At 46.5% G+C, this 19,395-nt stretch overlaps 1 protein-coding gene across 7 annotated transcripts in view; it reads left to right on the top strand.

Annotated features, from left to right (window-relative positions):
* The window catches only part of TBC1D1 (TBC1 domain family member 1), a 223,354-nt gene that overhangs the window by 188,083 nt on the left and 15,876 nt on the right, over positions 1-19,395 (top strand). For 6 of the 7 annotated variants that reach the window (XM_006169248.3, XM_006169252.3, XM_006169247.3 and 3 more), the window contains 2 exons: positions 8,701-8,945; positions 11,199-11,358. In XM_006169248.3, the coding sequence (XP_006169310.1) occupies positions 8,701-8,945; positions 11,199-11,358 (405 nt within the window). Of the gene's footprint in view, positions 1-494; positions 747-8,700; positions 8,946-11,198; positions 11,359-19,395 lie in introns of those variants that run through there. The other variant, XM_006169251.3, reaches the window with a different exon arrangement.

Below are 19,395 nucleotides of genomic sequence, written 5' to 3'. Positions count from 1 at the left end.
AGCTGGTGTATCCCATGCACTCTGCAAAGCCCATGTGCGTAGAGACGGACACTGAGCAACTGCTGACCAAATCACTTGAAATGTTGAAGGGTGTTGCAGAGGGTCCCCTTTTCTTTGGTCTCTCATTTTAAATTCGGCTCAGAGCTACACATAATTTCAGATGTGAGGATCACAGAGTCTCATCCCAGAAGGATTGTGGGAGACATTCAGTTTCCTTCTGCACATGAAAAGCCCGGTTCCCAGGAGTTAGAGGGTCAGGGTCAGAGTGCTGGTTTGCCAGTCCCCGTCCCTAGAGATGCAAGCATTTTCAGGCTCCTGGTGAAAGGAGCAAAAGAAAGATAGTTTCTAGTCAGCTGTTCAGAATCCCTACAGGGCCGAATGGCTTGGCAGATGGCCCGTTGTTTGCTGCGAGAGACCTCTGGCCTCTTGCAGCAGCTGTAGCATTGTAAACAGAGCAGACTTGACCAGGGTCTTGTCCAAGATAAAGTCAACTGGGCTCTGAGGCTGGACACTGAGAATGGATGGTATTTCTCACAGCACTGGGCAGGGACAACTGCAGGACCTCTTGAAGAGTTTGTGAAAAACACATTCCTAAGGCACCATCCCTGACCTGCTGCTGCCTAAGAGCTTCCGGGATGAGCACAGTTTAACAAGCTCCCCAGAAGATCCTAAAGTGGTTCCTGCTTGAAAACCACTGGGTTCAAGCTCTTCTTCACCCTTCCAGTGATGGAAAATGAAAACCATGGGTGAGTGAAATTCCCTGGGAACACTTAGGAGTGTGGAAAGTTCATGAAAATTAACTTCTAGGTCCTTTGGAAATAGGTCTGGATTGTGGATCACCTTCTAGGTCTTTCTGTCATGTCTCTCCTGGTAGGCACCCCAGATACAACATTTTCACACATTCTTTCAGTATTAATAAGGGAATTTCTTTGTGCTCACGTGTGTTTCTCTAACCCATTTGAACCAGTTCACCTACTTTAGGTGCATTGGTAGACTGCTTTAGAGAGAACTTTCAAAGGACCTGCATGTCTCTATTTTGTGGTAAACTGTTCAATACAAGGCAGGCTCCAAAGCAAAGTGCATTCGTAGGAAGAATTTCACCGTTTTTGCCCAACTTCCCTCTAGGTTGGCAGAAATGAGGCACGTTCCCTAAGCTGGAGTCTTCCAGAGCCAATGTGCTTCTTCTGGGCTCGTGCAGCCATTTATATCTCGTCTTGTGCCGTCAGAGACTCAATCTGGAATCTTTTTATGAATTTTGAACAAACTCGTAGCTGTTACTAACCAGCGTTCTCCAGAGAAACACAACCAACAGGATAACTATATACGTAAAAGAAGGGATTTACTACGGGAATGATCTCACAGGGTCACAGGGTGGAAACATTTCATAGTAGGCTATCCGTAAGCTGGAGAAATAGCTGGGGGATTTACTACGGGAATGATCTCACAGGGTCGAAACATTTCATAATAGGCTATCCGTAAGCTGGAGAAATAGCTGAAAGACCCTGAAGCAGGTGAAGTTGGTGCAGTTCCAGTCTGAGTTCTGAAAGGGGCCAGGCTCCCAGAAGGCCTCAAGCAGCCAGAGGTTGTGTAGCTGGAGGGGTGCAAGGGCCTCGAGGAAGAGCAGGGGTGGAGCAAGCACAGTGTAGGAGTGGAACATGCAGGATGCTCTGGAAGGAAAGGTTGAAGGAGGGGAGGACAGAACCCCAACTTCCTCTGTTTGTCCCTCCCATACTCCCAGCTGATTGGATGGTGCCCACTCACATCAAAGGTGGGCCTTCCTCTCGTATCCCACAGACTCAAGCCAATCCGGTGACACTCTCACAGACACAGAGACAATGTCTCATATACCTTCCAGGCAACCTTCAGTCTAGTCAAGTGGACACCCAGAATTAATTATCTTGAGTGTGTCCCTTATCAACGTGGCACCTACAGGTACTTCTTTACGCTATGCCTAGTAACCAAATAAAGACATAATAAGATCGTAAAGCTGCCCAACATGAGGCAGATGTTCTGGGTACAACCCAAAACACATTGCCTATAACTGAAATATTCTAATGGAAAATTAACCACGTTGATACAAAATCTAAATCTTGTGTTATATGATAGCATGCTCTTACAAAACACAGGCATAATCTTCATGCCAGTTATAATCCTCGTTTCTGTAACCTGTCATGTGGTTTCGTCTTCGGTCCATTCTGTATTCCCTTTGCCTTTAGGTACGAAGCGTCCAAGTGGCTGGGTGGGAGTCTTAGCTTCTAGTTCAGTGGCATCTTTGTTGTGTCTCCTGGTAGAAACCGAGACTAGCAGAGTATAACATTGCGGGAACAAGAAGCAAAAGTTTGCCGGGGATGATTGTGAGTACTGCCACCCTCCATGTCTACCCTTTGATTCCTAGACCTGCAAATCCTGGTTATGGGAGAGACAGCAGCATATATTGGACAGCCATCTGGAGAGCCTTGTCCCAACCAAGATAGAAGCCCTTGGATTGTGGTTGGCTTTCTTTCCTATCCTCAAGCACACAAGTGTTCTGCCAGTAAGCCCAGACTGGTTGCTACTTCTCGCTAAGTCTGATCAGCATCAGTGTAATGAACAGCGTGTTAGCTTGTGGGAAGGAAAGTTGATGGAGATCCCTGCAAACTAAATTATGATATTGCTGGGGAAGTGATGCATCTCCTGAAGCAAGACAGTAAAGGTGTATTGTTGACCTTGCCAGTTGAAAGCAGAGTGCTTCTGGTGGGCCTTAGAAGGAAGAGGTATGGCGAAAAAGGCTTTGGCCAGATCAGTAGCTACACACCAGGTACCATAAGATGTGTTCACTTGGCTAAGCTTATGATGGTCCATTTTCATTCTCCGAGATCCATCTATCTGCCACGTGGGCCAAATGGGAGAGTTAAAAGGGAACACGGTGGGAATCGCCATCCCTGGATCTTTTAGTCCTTAATTGTGTCACCGATCTCTGCAGTCTCTCCAGGGATGCGATACTGGTTTTGATTTACTATTTTCCTGAATAAAGGAAGCTTTAACAGCCTCCATTTGGGTTTCCTCATCATAATAAGCCTTTACTGCACAGATCTGGGAACCTACATAGGGCTCCAATGCTGTTTCAGGGCCACTGTGGTGTTTCAGGTCTCCTAGCATCAATGTCATTATCAGAGGCCATGTTCAGTAGCCCCTGATCTGATTATTTCTCTTTCTCCAAAGCACAGTTTCTCTGGTAAAAGTCTGGCGGTCTCTCTGGGGAATAGCAGAAAGATTAACAGTATAAATTGCTGGTGGTATTACAAGGTTCTTCCCTAAGGGGGGCCTGGCCTCCCCCTTTATCTAAGAGGTTCTAAGTCTGTAAACTGGCTTAAACTTGGGAATTGACTTGAGGAATTGTGATTCTCTGTTTTTACAATGCAAGTTAGACTTCTGTTCACCCAACCTAGAAGTTGTGTGCTTATATAGATCGAGTAAGAAATCAGAGGGCTGTCTAGCTTTCTTGCTTAGGAACACCGTGAAGAATTAGCCAATCCCACAGAGCTCCACAAGTCACACTGTCTTGATTATTGCTTCGCCTCTGCTGTCTATCGCTGTCACTACACTCACCTGGCCTTTGATAGTTGGCTGTCGCCCAGTTGCCCCCCACCACTCTAGAATTCAATTATTCCTGTTGCATTTAGTTTTTCCAATGAGTGACCGTAGTTCGCACTGTGAGGTCTGTCATGCAGAGAAGACCATTCACTGATCTCTTCAAGGAAGCTGGTGCTCCTCCCTCGCAAATCTGTTTCTCAGAGTACCCGTGTTCCGTCTGTGTGGATGCTCATGTTTATGTGACAGATCCACTCTAGCATTCCAATCTCCCTAAGCTTTTGAGTCTCTTCCTCTAGAGTAAACCAAGGGAGATTTGGTGATTTCCAAATCACTCATGGTTGGCCGTTTTTCAAGTAATGCTTCAGCCAACCAACCAACCAAACTTTTATTTCCTCAAGCTACAACAGTAAATGCACACTCTCTCCCTAGTAGGCCTATGCCAATAAGTTCAGCCTGATCACCAGTATGTTCTTTCCCCCACGCCCTTAATATCCATTCCCACACGTGTTCCCGACTTCTGCCTGTATAAATTAGAAAACCCAAGCAGTTCTCTGGAATGTAGTGCACCTCCTCATGGTCATACTTAGTATTGCCCTCTAAGGGCCTATAGGGATTAAAGTTGAGTTGCAGGTCTAGAAGCAAACAGCAGTGGTAGCGGTTGGTCTGAGGAGAGTTGGCATTGTTGGGGGGCACGTGCCTCGGGAGGAGTGGAGAGGCTACTTCCTCAGGCAAAAAAAAAAAAAAATTTAGGGCCTCAGGATCAGCAGATGGCATAATGACTACATCGCTGGACTTCCATGTAGTCAACCGCAGTTCAAATCCTGGACCCGCTGGCTTAGAGCCATGCCAGGCATGAGTGCCCAAGATCTTGAGAGGAGAATGGAGAAGGGATTTGAGGCGTGGCCATATCCCCTCGGCGGGGGGCAGGGAAAAATAATTTCTCACTTTCTGTCTCTCTGTGTCTCTTTCTGGTGAACACATATGCCCTATAGCAAAAACCTCTCTGAAAAAAAAAAAAAAAAAAGCAATTTAGGGCCTTAATGTTCCCAGCTAATGTGCTTTTAGTAAGTACTGAGAGTCGAGGAGCTACACAGACGTGTTTGGCATGAGTGCTGTGCAAGGCCCAGTCCCCCATACAGGTCAACACCACGTATACGGTCTTCGAGTATCAAGATCCCTTTCACTCTTCAGTTATGATGTAGGCCAAAGAGCTGTTGGTGATATGGATCATTTCTATTGATACTTACCATATTACAAATGAAAACTGAGAAAGTTAAATAATATATATTCATTTTAGAACAACCGTAATAAACTCATTTGTGTAACCATGGTGAAAAATGACCGTTTTCCAAATTAAAAAATGTATGAGGAATGGCCTTGCTTTTGTTTATTTATTTATGTTTTAGATTTTTGCCATAGGGCGTGTGTATGCTTCCTGGAAAGTGATAGAGGGAAAGTGGGGAAATCACCCCCCCCCCAAGGGGGACAGCCACAGCTCAGGCTTCTCCGTTCTCCTGGAATTTTGGGCACACGTGCACATGCACCTGGTGTGATTTTCAAGCTGCCAGGCTTGGGACTCGAACTGCAATTTGGTCATGTGGGAATCTAGTGCTTTAACCACCATGTCACCTGTTGGATGCTGGTCCCATTGTATATATATATATATATTTTTTTTTTTAATCTCTTTAATGTCTATTTTAATAGAATCATCTGGATTATATTTTACTTCACTCAGTCTGTTGCGATTATGGTATTTGGAGTAGGTGAGAGAAAGCTGATCTTATACAGATACCTGTTGGGAAGGGGAGAGAGAACCTCATGAATCCTTTAAAGGGTCTTGGAGACCCTGGGTGTCCTCAGACTTACCATACATTGAGAACCATTGACCTGGAAGACCATGCGATGGCAGAAGGGTGTTTCCCCCAAGCAAAAGCCAGTGTACGACAGGGACTGATTGACAGCGTTAGACAGGCAGTTCATCTTCTCCGTCAGCTGGGAAATGAAGGCCAGGACCTTGTGGCTGGTCCCCAGGGTGGTAGTGGATTCAGAATCCTGTTCTGCTATGCCAAGTCCCAGTAGTCCATGCGGCATGAAATTGAATTTGGACGTCTCATGAAACACGTTGGAAATGTTGCTGTGGCTTGGCCAAGTTAGTGCAGGACAAGTTTCTTAGATTTAAAAAAATTAGTTTCTAGTTTCTGAAACCCTAAGACATGAAAGACTTGTCTGGTCTGAGTAATAACTAAAGATTTGAAAGTTTGGGGTTCACAGGTGTTTCCACGTAGATAGTGATGATGGTTAGTAAAATTTGGGATTCATATCAATTTTCACTTCTACGGGTTTGTGAATTCCAACATTGATGAAAATCAGTTACCAAGATCAAACTTTCCGTTGCCTCTGGAGGTCTATTAGAAAGCAACATTTTTCAGGCTCATGTGCAATGTTAGGGTGAACAGAGATGGTTGGTTTTGTAAGGTTGTTGCTCTACCCGAAATAGAGGTTATTTTACATCTGTGCTACAAAACTTCCACGTGTGTGCCCTTTCGTTCCTGTCTCGGTTGGAAGCTGGGTCTTGATGATGTGTATGGTGTATCTGAAGTTCTGTAATCGAACACCATTCACACTAACCATTCAGGCAAAATGCAGATGTGGCGAACCCTGCATCCCACAGGCTTAGAAGCTGGTGGGGGTGATGGAGCGAGAGAGCAGGTATGTTTTTGAGAATCCAGGGACAGTGTGTTTGTGGCTGGCAAGCCCCAAAACGTGGTCGGTCCAAAATAGGCTGTTGTCAGTATGAAGAATACACTGGGTCTCGGGCCGGCAGGTGGCACCGAGGTTAAGGGCACTGGACTCCCACATGGCTGACTCCATGGTTTGAGTCCCAGACCTGATAGCTTGCTCTCTCACTTTCTCTCTCTCTCTCTTTCTCTCATTCTGTCCCTCTCTGGTCAAATTAAAATAAATAAATAAAATAAAGTTAAATTAAAAAAATTATTTTTAAAGGAATACACTGGGTTTTGAAGACAGCAAGAAAAAATAATGCAAAGGTCTCGCTAATTTTTTATATTGATTCTATGTTGAAGTGGTAATATTTTGTATAGGTTGCGTTAAATAGACCAGCTTCCCCCCTCTATGAAAGGAAGAAGGAGTGGGAGAGAGGGGGAGAGAGGTGTTTTCAATAGGGTCTCACTATGTCAGTGCTCCTGCCCGAGTCTCCCAGCCAGCTGGGATTACAGGAATGTACAGCTACTCCTAGCATGATCGGGTCACCCTTTCAGCCAAACCCCAGCATCCAGTACAGCTTACTGCCTCCCACGCAGTGGCCCTAATAAAATAGCCAATTAACATGAACTTTAGGAGCAGCAGGTGACATGGAGGTTGAAGCACTGAGTCCCACATGGCCAGCTTTGAGGTTCTTTTTTTTTGCTATAGGCGCGTGCGCTTGCCAGACAGACAGAGAGAGACATGCCAGGCGTGTGTGTGTGCGTGCCCAAGATCCCAAGAGGAGAATAGAGGAGAAGGGATTGCAGCGTGGCCATCCCCCCTGGGGGGTGATTTCTCGCTTTCTTTCTCTCTGTCTCTCTCTCTCTCTGGCCCTGTAGCAAAAACCTCTCCAAAAAAAAGTATCTAATTTTATTTATTACTATTATTATTTTTAAAATTTGCTACAGGGGGGAACCAGCAGTTAGAGTAATGGCTATGTCGCTGGACTCCCACGTGGTCCACCGTGGTTCGTGTCCCGGACCTGGTGGCTTAAAACTCACACCGGGCGCGTGTGCGTGCGTGCCCAAGATCCCGAGAGGAGAATGGAGGAGAAGGGATTGCAGCGTGACCATCCCCCTGGGGAGTGATTTCTCGCTTTCTGTCTCTATGTCTCTCTCTGTCTGTTTGGTGAGCGCAGGCGCCCTGTAGCAAAAAAAAAAAAAACTCTCCAAAAAAAAAAATTTTGCTACAGGGTACTCGTGCTCACCAGAGAGAGAGAGAGAGAGAGAGAGAGAGAAAGAGAGAGAGAGAGCAACCCACAGTCTGCACTCAGCATGTAGGAGGAGCCCAGTGCCCTAAGTGCCATGCCACCTGCTAGCCCAAGAACTTTCTCTTCTTAGCCAGCTTTTCTGCTGCCTGGAAACACACTCCCCCACCAGTCAGAAAGGAGGGGGAGAGGGGACTTGCCAGGTACCAGCAACAAAAGCCTCCTGGAGAAAAGGCCTTAAGCCTTATTTGAATAGCAGCCTCCTTGAAAATAATCAGGATGTTGAGGGCTTTTTTTTTTTTCCCTTAAAGCCTTTTTCTGGAAGGTAACTGTTTTGTGTAAGAGAAAACACCTGCTGCTTCCCCGTCTGTTTCAAAACAGCGCCTGTGGTTTAAAAGTACAGAATCATGCATGTAGGCTAAAGCTTTTGTGGGCAAAATATGTACAGTCTGGGAGAAGCCGTGGCGGTGTGTCTGCAGCAAGGCGAGGCCTTTGGACGCGTTAGGTGATGCTGGGGTGGGGCAGGGCTCAGAGACAAACAGCCGTTGTGTTCCTCTTGAGAACAGAGGTTCTGTCTGAAGATCAAGTTTGCTTGTAATTTTTTTTTTTTGTAGGGGGAGGGATAGGTTTTTGCTATAGGGTACGTGCACTCACCAAAAAGACAGAGACAGAGAGACACAAAGCGAGAAATTACTTCCCAGGGGTGATGGCCACGCCATGATCCCTTCTCCTCCATCCTCCTCTCGGGATCTTGGGCACGCATGCACATGCACCGAGCGTGAGTTTAAGCCACCGGGTCCGGGACTCGAACCGCAGTCGACTACATGGGAGTCTAGTGACATAGCCATTATGTCAACTGCTGGTCCCCCCCCCCTTTTTTTTTAGAGTCAAATTTTCTTTATGTTCTAGATTGAAATCCAGGGTGGTTCTATCGCCTGAACCCCCCACCAAAAAGAACGTGAATACTCGCTGATTCTAATCACCAACATTAGTCCAGGAACATCCCAAGACCTTGTTTACAGCAGAGAGAGTGAAGAAGGCTGATTGACGGTGTGATTCAGCTTCCGAAGATTCTGCTGCTTTCACCTACAGCATGCTGGATTTCTGGTTCAAAAGACTTCCTTTCTCATTCCAACTAAATTGTGTACTTTTCACAGGGCGGACCTTTCCAACACACCCGTACTTCTCTGCGCAGCTTGGAGCGGGGCAGCTCTCTCTCTACAACATCCTGAAGGCCTACTCCCTTCTGGACCAGGAAGTAGGCTACTGCCAGGGTCTCAGCTTCGTGGCCGGCATTTTGCTTCTTCACATGAGCGAGGAAGAGGCGTTTAAAATGCTCAAGTTCCTGATGTTTGACATGGGACTGCGGAAACAGTATCGGCCGGACATGATTATTTTGCAGGTAGAAAATGTTGCTTGTATCTCAATGCAAAAAAAGCTGAGAGGTGTTTTATCTGCTCCAGGTAGAGCGGAGGGGCTTTTCCACCCTCAGTTAACGTTGCCGTTGCTAATAATGGACACTGCGAGGCATCGGTCCAAGTGCTTCCTACATGCTGACCTCCATGATAACCCCCAGGAAGACACTGATCATTGTCCCTGTTTGTAGATGGGAAGACTAAGGCCCCAAGGGGTTGGGTATTATAATAACTGATTGGGCCAGGTCAAGGTCTTCCCGCTTGCTGTTTGTCAACCGTCGGGTGATCTAACTCTCCCCTGGCTTCCACATCTGCTAGCGATCCTCACCTGCACAGCACCCTCATCTTCCAGGGCTCTGCTAAGATCTCACACCAAGAGACTTAGTCCGCCCACCCTGACGTGCTGTCCCCAGCTCCCACCGTGGCACGTCCTCTCCTACTGTCCTGACTCATGACTTGTGTGTGACGCGTCCACTGCCAGAAATCATCTTAATCATCTTTCATTTGCTTCTTTCTCTGTTTATTTGCTGACTTTCCGTCGCACGTAAGCTTCGTGAGGGAGGAAGGAAATTACTGACCTTGGAGCTGCGCCCCTAGTTTTAGAGCAGCGCCTGGCTGAGGCAGGCACCCAGTCAGTGTCTGATGAATGAAAGTCTGTCAAGAAGGAACGGACAAGCCTAGCAGCCCATTCCTAGTGCCGAGTGCTGCCAGGGGGAGAGCCCTTCAGAGGTGGGAAGGCCCTGGATCCTGCTTTGGGAATATTCCTGTATGTTCCTCAAAACGGAGGAGTGCATGTTTGTAGGCCCATTTGCCATGAAGGACTTGTTTAAGAGCACCCATGACGTGACTATGGGTCCTTTCCTCTCAGCCTGTGACAATGAACCACGTGGACATACATCTAGAAAAACGAAGCCATTTCGTTTACAGAAAGATTTTGAACCACAAAACTCTTTTTCTGGTTGTTCAAAACACTTTTGTATGGTTCAAGATACCGTCTTCCTAGAGTCTCTGCATTACCTTAAATATAGGAGCAACTGTCATCAGCGAGTGGGATTTCTGAGTTTTATGGAATTTAGGGTAACGTGCCTCGTGTGGGCCAGTAGTTGTGGCTCATTAGACTCTTACAGGTACTGAAGAGCCACAGCTGGTGTTTAAGATGATATCATTTGTAAGACCAGCACTTAGCGTAATGGCTATGTCGCTGGACTCCCACGTAGTCGACCGCAGTTCGCGTCCCAGAGCCGGTGGCTTAAAACTCATGCCAGGTGTGTGTGCGTGCATGCCCAAGATCCTGAGAGGAGAATGGAGGAGAAGGGATTGTGGCATGGCCATCCCCCCTGGGGGTGATTTCTCGCTTTCTGTCTCTCTCTCTCTCTCTGTCTGGCGAGCGCACATGCCCTATTGCAAAAACCTCTTCAAAAAAAAAAAAGATAATATCATTTGTGCCTCTGCCCCGTTTGGGCATTGCATGTCCAACTTGGGCATCTCAGGAGGATTCTGGCCCTCTCTGCATGGTCATTTCTTTAGGCTCAGGCCATTGGGCTGCCCTAGGACCTCTGTGAGCCCTGGGATTCATCATGGGGCTACAGGATCTGGAGTCAGCATCCTTCCAGGACCCTGTTGTTCATTGAGGGGGAAGCCTTTGAAGTGGGAGTTTGACTTTAGTCAGAATACATTATTATCTTCTCCTTAAGAAAAACACTGGGATTTTTGTTGTAGCTTGCCCAGAGATGTGTTTTGAACCTAAAGAAATGGCATTTGCTCGTCTGCTGAGCAACGTTGGGAGCCTAGCAGGCATATCCTTAATGAGCATGTACTACAGACCCATCCTATGGAATTGTAATATCCCCTTAGTTCTCTCTCCAGCACAGAGGTTGTCTTTTCATTTCTAATTTCTTAGAAATGAGTTTTGCTAAGAATGTGTATTTGTAAGAGAATTTATGAACTGCTTACATGAGACAGATGCTTAGATTCTCTAAGCCAGGGGACACAAGGAACAATCAGAAGTGGTCGGAAGACAAGACCCAACATGGGCGTTCTGGGCCCTGCAACTGGTGCCTCACAGCAGGCACCCCGGAAGAGCTTGTTGATGGGTTAGTAGCTGAGAGCAGTGGGGGTCACTGGCCAGGCACAAAGCTTAAGGTTCTAGTCATTCCTCTCCTGCCACCATGAGCCTATGAGTAGCCCCGTTTGTGTGGCAGACCTTTGATTCTCCACCTTACGGGCGTCTGTCTCTGCAGATACAGATGTACCAGCTCTCGCGACTCCTGCACGATTACCACCGAGACCTCTACAACCACCTGGAGGAGCACGAGATCGGCCCCAGCCTCTACGCTGCCCCCTGGTTTCTTACCGTGTTTGCCTCACAGTTCCCGCTGGGATTCGTAGCCAGAGTCTTTGGTGAGCATTTGCAAATCTGTTTGCCAGAACCAGCATTTTCCAGTTAGAGGGGACACACTGTCACCGTCTTACAAGAACTAGGTATCATTAGATAGTGCGAGTTTCCCCAGGGTTGAGGGTTACAAGGGTTCTCTCTTCTCCCCTTTCCTCTTCATTCCTCACCCTCAGTCTTTTTTTTTCCCCCTCTAAAATTACTTTCTTGAAGAGCAGTGGTAGGACTTGTAGTGACACCTCTGTGTGTTCAACTCAATCTAGCTACCTTGACACCTCCCACTGCCACCTGCCTCCTAGTCCCAGATGTCACAGCCACTTCTATTTGTGTGGCCTGACCCCAACCTTACATTGTTCACATGCAAAACCACCTCCTGTGTTGTTGATTTATTTTCGAGACCTCGTCCTTGCCAGAGTGAAGCAAATGTTCATGTGCAAACTGCTGAGATAGCCCAGCCAGGGCCATCCTTTTGGATCTCAGGGACTGGGTGAAATATTGGGGGCATGATCAATTCTTGTGTGAGTGCTTTGTTTTGTTTATTTTTTCCCCTATTTTAAAATGAAAGTACTATTTTGACAATTCAGGTTCTTTTCATTTATTAATTTTAACTATGAAAGAATGAGGTGACTAAAAATTTAGTAGTTACATCATATAGCAAGTGTGTTAAATACCGTTTATGGTCAGTCACTTGATGCTTAGAAACATGCAACCTTCGGGGCCAGCAAGTGGCATGGTGGTTAAAGGCGCTGGACTCCCACATGGCCGACCACGGTTCAAGTCTCGGACCTGGTGGCTTGCTTTCTCACTTCCTCTCTCTCTCTCTCTCCCTCTGTCTCTCTCTGATCAAACTGGAAAATAATAACGATAATGATAATAAAGAAAAAAATTAAATGAAAGAATTCTTAAAAAAAAAAAAAAAGAAATATGTAACCTTACCATACTTCTCCAGATTTGACTTTAGAATTAGGGAGCAGTTCTTTGTTGTTGTTGTCTGTTTGATTTTTAGATTTTTGACATAGGGCGCATGTACTTACCAGAGAGAGAAAGTCTGAATTGCTCCCTGTGGAAGATGGCGACCTCACGGTCCTTTTTCCTCCAGTCTCCTCTCTGGATTTTGCACACACATGCACATGCACCTAATATGGTTTTCAAGCCACCAGGTCTGGACCTTGAACCATGGTATCAGTGCGGTGGGATCCAGTACCTTAACCTCCGCACCAAAATTAAGGAGCATGTTAGGGAATGTTGAAAACCACTGAGAGGGCACTACTTCAGGCATTCTTTGGGTAGATATCCTGTATATTCAAGTTCTAGAAATCATAACATTTGTCTTTTTTTTTAATTTGCTATGGGTCACATGCACTTGCCGAAGAGAGACAGAGAGGGAGAGAGTGAGAAAGCATCCCCTGGGAGGGAGGACCCTGCCTTGGTCCCTTCACCTCCATTTACCTCTTGGGATTTGGGGCACTCATGCACACATGCACATATATCCAATGTGTTTTTCAAGCTACCGGGTCCAGGACTCAAACCATAGTTGGCCATGTGGGATACAGCTATTTTAATCACCATGCCACCGGGTGGCCCAAAATTTACTTTTTAATTTTTTTTCCCCCTCAATTTTGCTTTTTAAGGTAAAGTGAGCATTGACTTTTCTTTTCTCCTCTCCTTCACCCCAAAGTACTAGATTTTTGTTTTGGTTTGTTTTGTTTTTATTCACTTCTGTCCACAAGAATTTCCCATTTGGCTTGACGAGAAGAGTCCTATTTTTTAAATAGTCACTACTCCCTTTTGAATAACTGTCTTCCCAAATTGATTTTCATTTTCTGTTCCTGAAAAAAAAAAAATCCACTAAAATAAAACAGATTCTAAAAATTGTTTCTTAGTTAAACAAATCATTAGTGAGATTTGGTGAAAGTTAAAAAAAAAGCAAGATAACTAAACCCCTCAAAATTGTATGCTTTTTAGCTTACTAACAGTAAGAGTTACAGAACCTGTCAGATCACTAGCAGTAGGCTTCAATCTTTCCTGCCTGTAACTCCCGTGTTTTTAACTTTTCTTGCTCTGGAAATTAAAAGGAAATCATTAGCCTACCTTATTAACATTTGTCTTGATTCTTTAGCTGTTTTTTATACAGGGTTATGGAGAGAAGGGAAGATTGAACGGGGATGGGGAGAGCTGTTTGTTAATGGTTTGAAAACAGCTCAGGCTTCCAGTGACATGGTTTGTGAAGGAAGTCTCTCTTGGGCCAGGCTAACTACAGAGCAGGGAGCAGGTCAGTGCTGAGACATCTCCCCGGGCCTGGCCTCAAAGCTGCTGCCTGCAGAGGGTCCTGGGGCTCTAGGGGAGGAATCTTTCTTTTGCTGCATAAATTTGCTTGAAGAAACAAACAAAGGTCACTTTGAAAATGACAACCCTCCTATTACACAATGACTCGAATCTTTACGGAGCTCGTTCTAAGGAAAAGCTGAAATCAGTAGATGCTGGCTGTTTTTTCTTTGTATCACATAGGCAGTGGTAGTTGAGTTTCTGACACGTTATACGTGAGGACGCCGGTGTGTGCTCAGTCCTGATCCCACAGACCCCTGGGGCCCCTGCCGACGCAGCTAAAGGCTTCCAGGTTCCTCGAATGAGAAGCAGGTAGTGGGAACTCCAGGCAGCGTGTCGCAAAAACATGAAGTTTTAGGGGCCAGCAGTTAGCGTAATGGCTATGTTGCTGGACTCCCATGTAGCTGACCACAGTTCGAGTCCCGGACCTGGTGGCTTAAACTCACACCAGGTGCATGTGTGTGCGTGCCCAAAATCCTGAGAGGAGAATGGAGGAGAAGGGATTGCGGCGTGGCCATCCCCCCCTAGGGGGTGATTTCTCACTTTCTGTCTCTCTGTCTATCTGGCGAACGCACGCGCCCTATAGCCAAAAAACAAACAAACAAACAAACAAACAAAAAAAAAAAAACCATGAGGTTTTCGTTTTGGCTTTCGTTTTTTTTGCACAGCCCACCCCATCCTTCGGTACTTGAGAATAATCTCTGTAAAGACAAGTCCAGAGAAGATAGGGTTTTAAAACTACATTTCCGTATTAAAGACCTGAGAGTGTTTAGCTCAGCGATGGTAGATAGCTTGGTTTGAAATTGCAAGGCCGCCATTCAGACACAGAAGTCTTTTTTTTTTTTTTTTTTTTTGGCCTGGGTGCCATTTTATTATAAGCCTTTAAGCCTAGATAAACCTGAAAAGCAAATGGATCTTTGCAGATGGATCTGTGTTCTGTTCAGACCCTCAGCCTGCATCTGCAGAGCTTGTGTGTTAATTCATCGGCCACCTAGAATTCAGGGTGTGCTGCTTGGAGGGGCAGCAGCCGGTGTGGTCACCCGGTCATCACCTTGTGCTGAGCGTCAGTCCTCGGGCTGCTGTCAGTTACCATCAAATGGCCTCCTCCTGTGTTTGGAGGTTTGGGAGTTTGGGTGTAGTACGTACGGCCCTGGGGAAAGTGCTCACTCCTATGCACCTTCTAATCACATCCACCTTCAGAGAAAAACTCTGAAAAATAGGACACCCCGCTGGTGGGGCAGGGCTGCAGTGCGGGCTCCTGGTATTTTTCTAGAGAAAAGAGCTGTTGAGCAGATGATGGCAGATGACGGAGGAGATGGGATGTGAAAACAAAGTATTAAAAATTCGTAATGGGACGCTAGAGACAAAGTGGAAAGAGAGTGAGAGGGAAAGAGTGGAAAGAGAGTGAGAGGTAAAGAGTGTAGGAAAGAAAATTTGGGGCAGAAATGGAGAGATAAGACACTTGTGGGACACAGATAAGGTTTATTATCTGTTGACGAGGATGTGCGTGGTGGTCTCAACTGGGCTGGACTGAGGTGTCTATCATGCTGAGTAAAGTCTCTTCACAATCTAAATGATGTATAGCCATTTAATGTCTGAATAATAATTTTAAAAATATATATATATATTTTTAAAAACTACCCTAAGGCTTTGGCAAAACACAGAAGCCACCTTTACTACAGTGATGGCTGCAAAGAGGGTGCAGAGAAAATAGATTAGGAAAAGCGGGACTTTCTATAGCCAGGGCCGGGATTGGCTGCTCGGGGCAGGGGATGAAGCGGTGACAATGTGTTTGCAGGACCTGTGCTGCTGTTCCATGTGTCACTGCCATCACTGCCCTCCTGCCTGGTCCTGCAGAACTTGGGGGACTGATATGACAACAGGGACTGCAGCCCCTCACCCCCCCATGCCCAAGAGGAAATCAAGGAGGATTGCCCTTGACAAAGAGGGACCCAGTGTAAGCTCACACAGGAAAATTGCACCTTCAGATCACGGGGCGTTTCAAACACACGAGGGCATAGTTAACAGAGGTGCTGGAATGTCTTCAAAGGAAAGTAGTTACTTGTGCTGTTCTTGGTGAACACTGTGCAAAGTGGTGGAGTCAACTAAATTTAAGGTTCCGGCTACTTTTTTTTTTTTCTTTTTTTTTTTTTTTTTGGCTATAGGGTACATGTGCTCACCAAAGAGAGATGGAGAGACAAGAAGCGAGAAATCATTTCGGGGCTGAGGGATGGCCACGCCACAATCCCTTCCCTCCATTCTCCTCTCTGGATTTTGGGCACACACGCATATGCACCCAATGTGAGTTTCAGCCTGCCGGGTCTGGGACTTGAACCCATTGACCACGTGGGAGTCCAGCGCCTTAACTACTATGCCATTTGCTGCCTTGCCTCTACTTTCTGCTTCATAAAGTCCCTTGCTTGTTTCTGGGTGGCTTGAAAAGGGAGAGAAAAAAGGGAAGAGGCAGAAAGAAAGGCCTATTCGAAAGGAAGTGGGCTGGGCTGCTGTAGTACCGCTGGGGAAACTCTGGAAGTTCACTTTCTTCTCCAGTGGTCCTCTAATGCAGGACATTAGCTCACTTTCCCAAGGAGAACTGGGTTAAAAAATAAAAAAGCCAGGGTCCAGGTGTGGTGTTACCACGGCACCTCCATGGGAAAAGCCCTGGGGTCACATCGCAGGACCTCTCTGAGCATGGCGGGTGACCACATGTCCGTGAGCTGGGTCAGCTGGGACTGGGGTGATCATGGCCCGAAGACCCCCATTGGAGGTGCCCGTCTTTCTGTTTCTCACTCTCTTCCTCTTCTTCCCTCTCTCTCGTGGAAGAAAGCAAAGGAGTGAGGAAGATTTTTTTTTTTTTTTGAGAGAGATTTTTGCTATAGGGCGCGTGCGCTCGCCAGACAGACAGAGAGAGACAGAGAGACAGAAAGTGAGAAATCACCCCCCAGGGGGGATGACCACACTGCAATCCCTTCTCCTCCATTCTCCTCTCGGGATCTTGGGCACACACGCACACGCGCCCGGCGTGAGTTTTTTAAGCCACCGGGCCCGAGACGCGAACCGCGGTCGACTACGTGGGAGTCCAGCGACATAGCCATTACGCTAACTGCTGGTTCCCAGGAGTGAGGAAGGTTTTTAAAAGAAAAGTAATTCTGGAATGCAAATGTTTAAGGCCCAGGAGAAAAGCAAAATAAAAAGAGTTGGATTGGGGCCGCGGGTTTACAGGTAGTGCTTTTCTTTAGTGTTATTTTTTAAAAAGAATTGTTTTATTTAAATTTATTTATTTTAATGTGACCAGAGAGGGACAGACCGAGAGAGAGGGAAAGTGGGAAAGCAAGCCGCCAGGTCCGGGATTCAAACCACAATTGGCCATGTGGGAGTCCAGCACCCTTAACCACCACGTCACCTGCCAGCCCCTCTTTAGTGTTATTTAAAAATTCTATTGATGCAATGTTTTGAATTTCTAGAAGAAAAGGGGTACTCATTGTTTGAGGGGTATCGACGTTGCCTCAGATGTTGTCAGATAAATTTAGGAGCCCTTTCCTTGCAAGTGAAAAATAGAGGGTTCCCTCTTCCTGCCTTTCAAGTACATTCCTCCTGCTTCACATGGTAGACCCTCCTGATTACAGCCGCCCCCATCTCACAGAAGCTCCTGGGGCTGAGCTTTGCTGGCCTGACCAGCGAAGGAGCCTGCAGGCCTGTCCTCGGAAGGCTGGCAGCATGGCTCCTCTGTCGCTGGAAGCGTGTGAGTGAGTCTGCTCCTAGGAGTCAGCATGGTCTCCTTAAATGGCATTTCACTCTGTGGGGAGCAGCTGCCCTTGCAGGGATCAGACCTGTAACCTGGATCATGTTACCATCACCTCCTGGTTACCAGTATTACGCTGACCTCCTCCTCCAAACAAAGGAGCGGAAGCCTTCGGAGACTCCCTGCTGTGATTGCCTGGCCCACAGAAGGCCTTGGCAGCCTGTGGTCACGCTTAGCTTCCCTCCCCTCTGCGTCTGCACCCGCTCTCCCCTGCCCAGAGTGCTGTCCCCTGACTTCTTACCAGTGGTTCCTATGGGTTCTGCAAACAGTCACCTGTCCTTGGACTTTGCCCTTCCTCTTCCATTCTCATGACACTCTGATCACGTCCAGGGGCATATTTTCTTTTCTTTTCTTTTTATCTTTTTGGAGAGGTTTTTGCTATAGGGCACGTGTGCTCGCCAGAAAGACAGAGAGAGACAGAAAGCGAATTTTCACACGATTCCAGAGAAGTGCTTAGGAAACACTCTACTAAGTTGATTTGTTATAAAAACCAGAGTCCGAAAGGAGACCAGTCAGCCTGAACAGACCACAGGTACGAATTATGAATTACGCTTTGGTCCATCTCATAAAAGTTCCCCAGTAACTATGTATTTGAATTGGCTTAGATATAATACTGTAATTACGAATTACGCTTTGGTCCATCTCATAAAAGTTTCCCAGTAACTATGCATTTGAATTGGCTTAGATATAATACTGTATCTAAATGGTAAGGTACTTCTCTCTCAGAGACTAAAGGTATCAAATTACAGAAAGCCATTGTTAGTGACTGTTCTTTCCCCAGGAGTCCTGCAAAAACAGGTTTCGATTTTTCTTCTGAAAGATGCCATCAATTTTCGTTGAGCTATGTGTGTTTATATACTGAAAGGAAGTTTTACTATCAAAACTGCTAGAACCTTAGATTTACTTTACTGTTTTGTTTTTAGAAATGTCATTGTATTTAAAAAATACATCTAAATTATAGAACCATTTTAGTTTTGTTTTTTTTTTTAGTTTCTTTATTGGTGAATTCTATGGGTAGACTGTATGTTCTCTAAACCAGACATGTCACAGGTATGTTCTTCCATGAATCTGCCTTGATACATGTAATACTTCCCCTAAGAAACTCACATTTCAAAGATACATTTAGGGGAGGGGGTCAGGTGGGCAGTAGGTGGTGTGGTAGGTAAGGCGCTAGACTCCCACGTGGCTGACTGTGGTTGGAGTCCTGGACCTGGCGACTTGAAAATCACGCAAAGTGCATGTGTGTGCATGCCCAAAATCCCCAGAAGAGAATGGAGGAGAAGGGATTGAAGTGTGGCCATCCCCACTCCCACCTCCCCACCTCCCGGGAGGGGGTGTGTGTGTGGGGGGGTGATTTCTCACTTTTCCTCTCACTGTCTCTCACTGTCTCTCTCTTTCTAGCAAGCGTACGCTCCCTACGGCAGAAACCTTAAAAAAGAAAAAGAAAAAATAACAGCTCTCTGATTTATATTCGTGGTCTCAGACAACCTAACCTAAGAAGGAAGCCAGGGGCCAGACATTCTCAGCTTCCTGGGGCCGGAGCCATCAGCAGTTGTGACGTTTATGGAAGGAGCGTGGGTGTGCGCTGTCTGAGAGACGCAGGGCAGGCGGCCCCAGCAGGCTCATCTCAGTCTCTGCTCAGGCTGCACCCAGCCCCACCCAGGGTCTCAGAGGGCACCCCTCAGCTCACATGATGAGGGGCCTGGGGAAGGTCACAGAACATCTGGAGGGGCTGACCTGGCCAGCCGGCACGTCATTCTGTCCTGTGCTATGACCAGAACCACTCTGACTCAGTTTCCTATCTGCACTGCCGAATGAGCCTTTGCTTTTTGCTTTTTTTGTTTTTGTTTTTCTTTTTCTTTTTTTTTTTTTTTTTTTGGGGTTTTTGCTGTAGGGTGCGTTGCCTTCCCAGAAGAGC

This window comes from Tupaia chinensis, unplaced genomic scaffold (assembly GCF_000334495.1).
Source record: "Tupaia chinensis unplaced genomic scaffold, TupChi_1.0 Scaffold146907_1, whole genome shotgun sequence".
NCBI lineage: Eukaryota > Metazoa > Chordata > Mammalia > Scandentia > Tupaiidae > Tupaia > Tupaia belangeri.
Note: the sequence above shows the minus strand (reverse complement) of the source record. Positions and strands in the feature narration are given on the sequence as shown.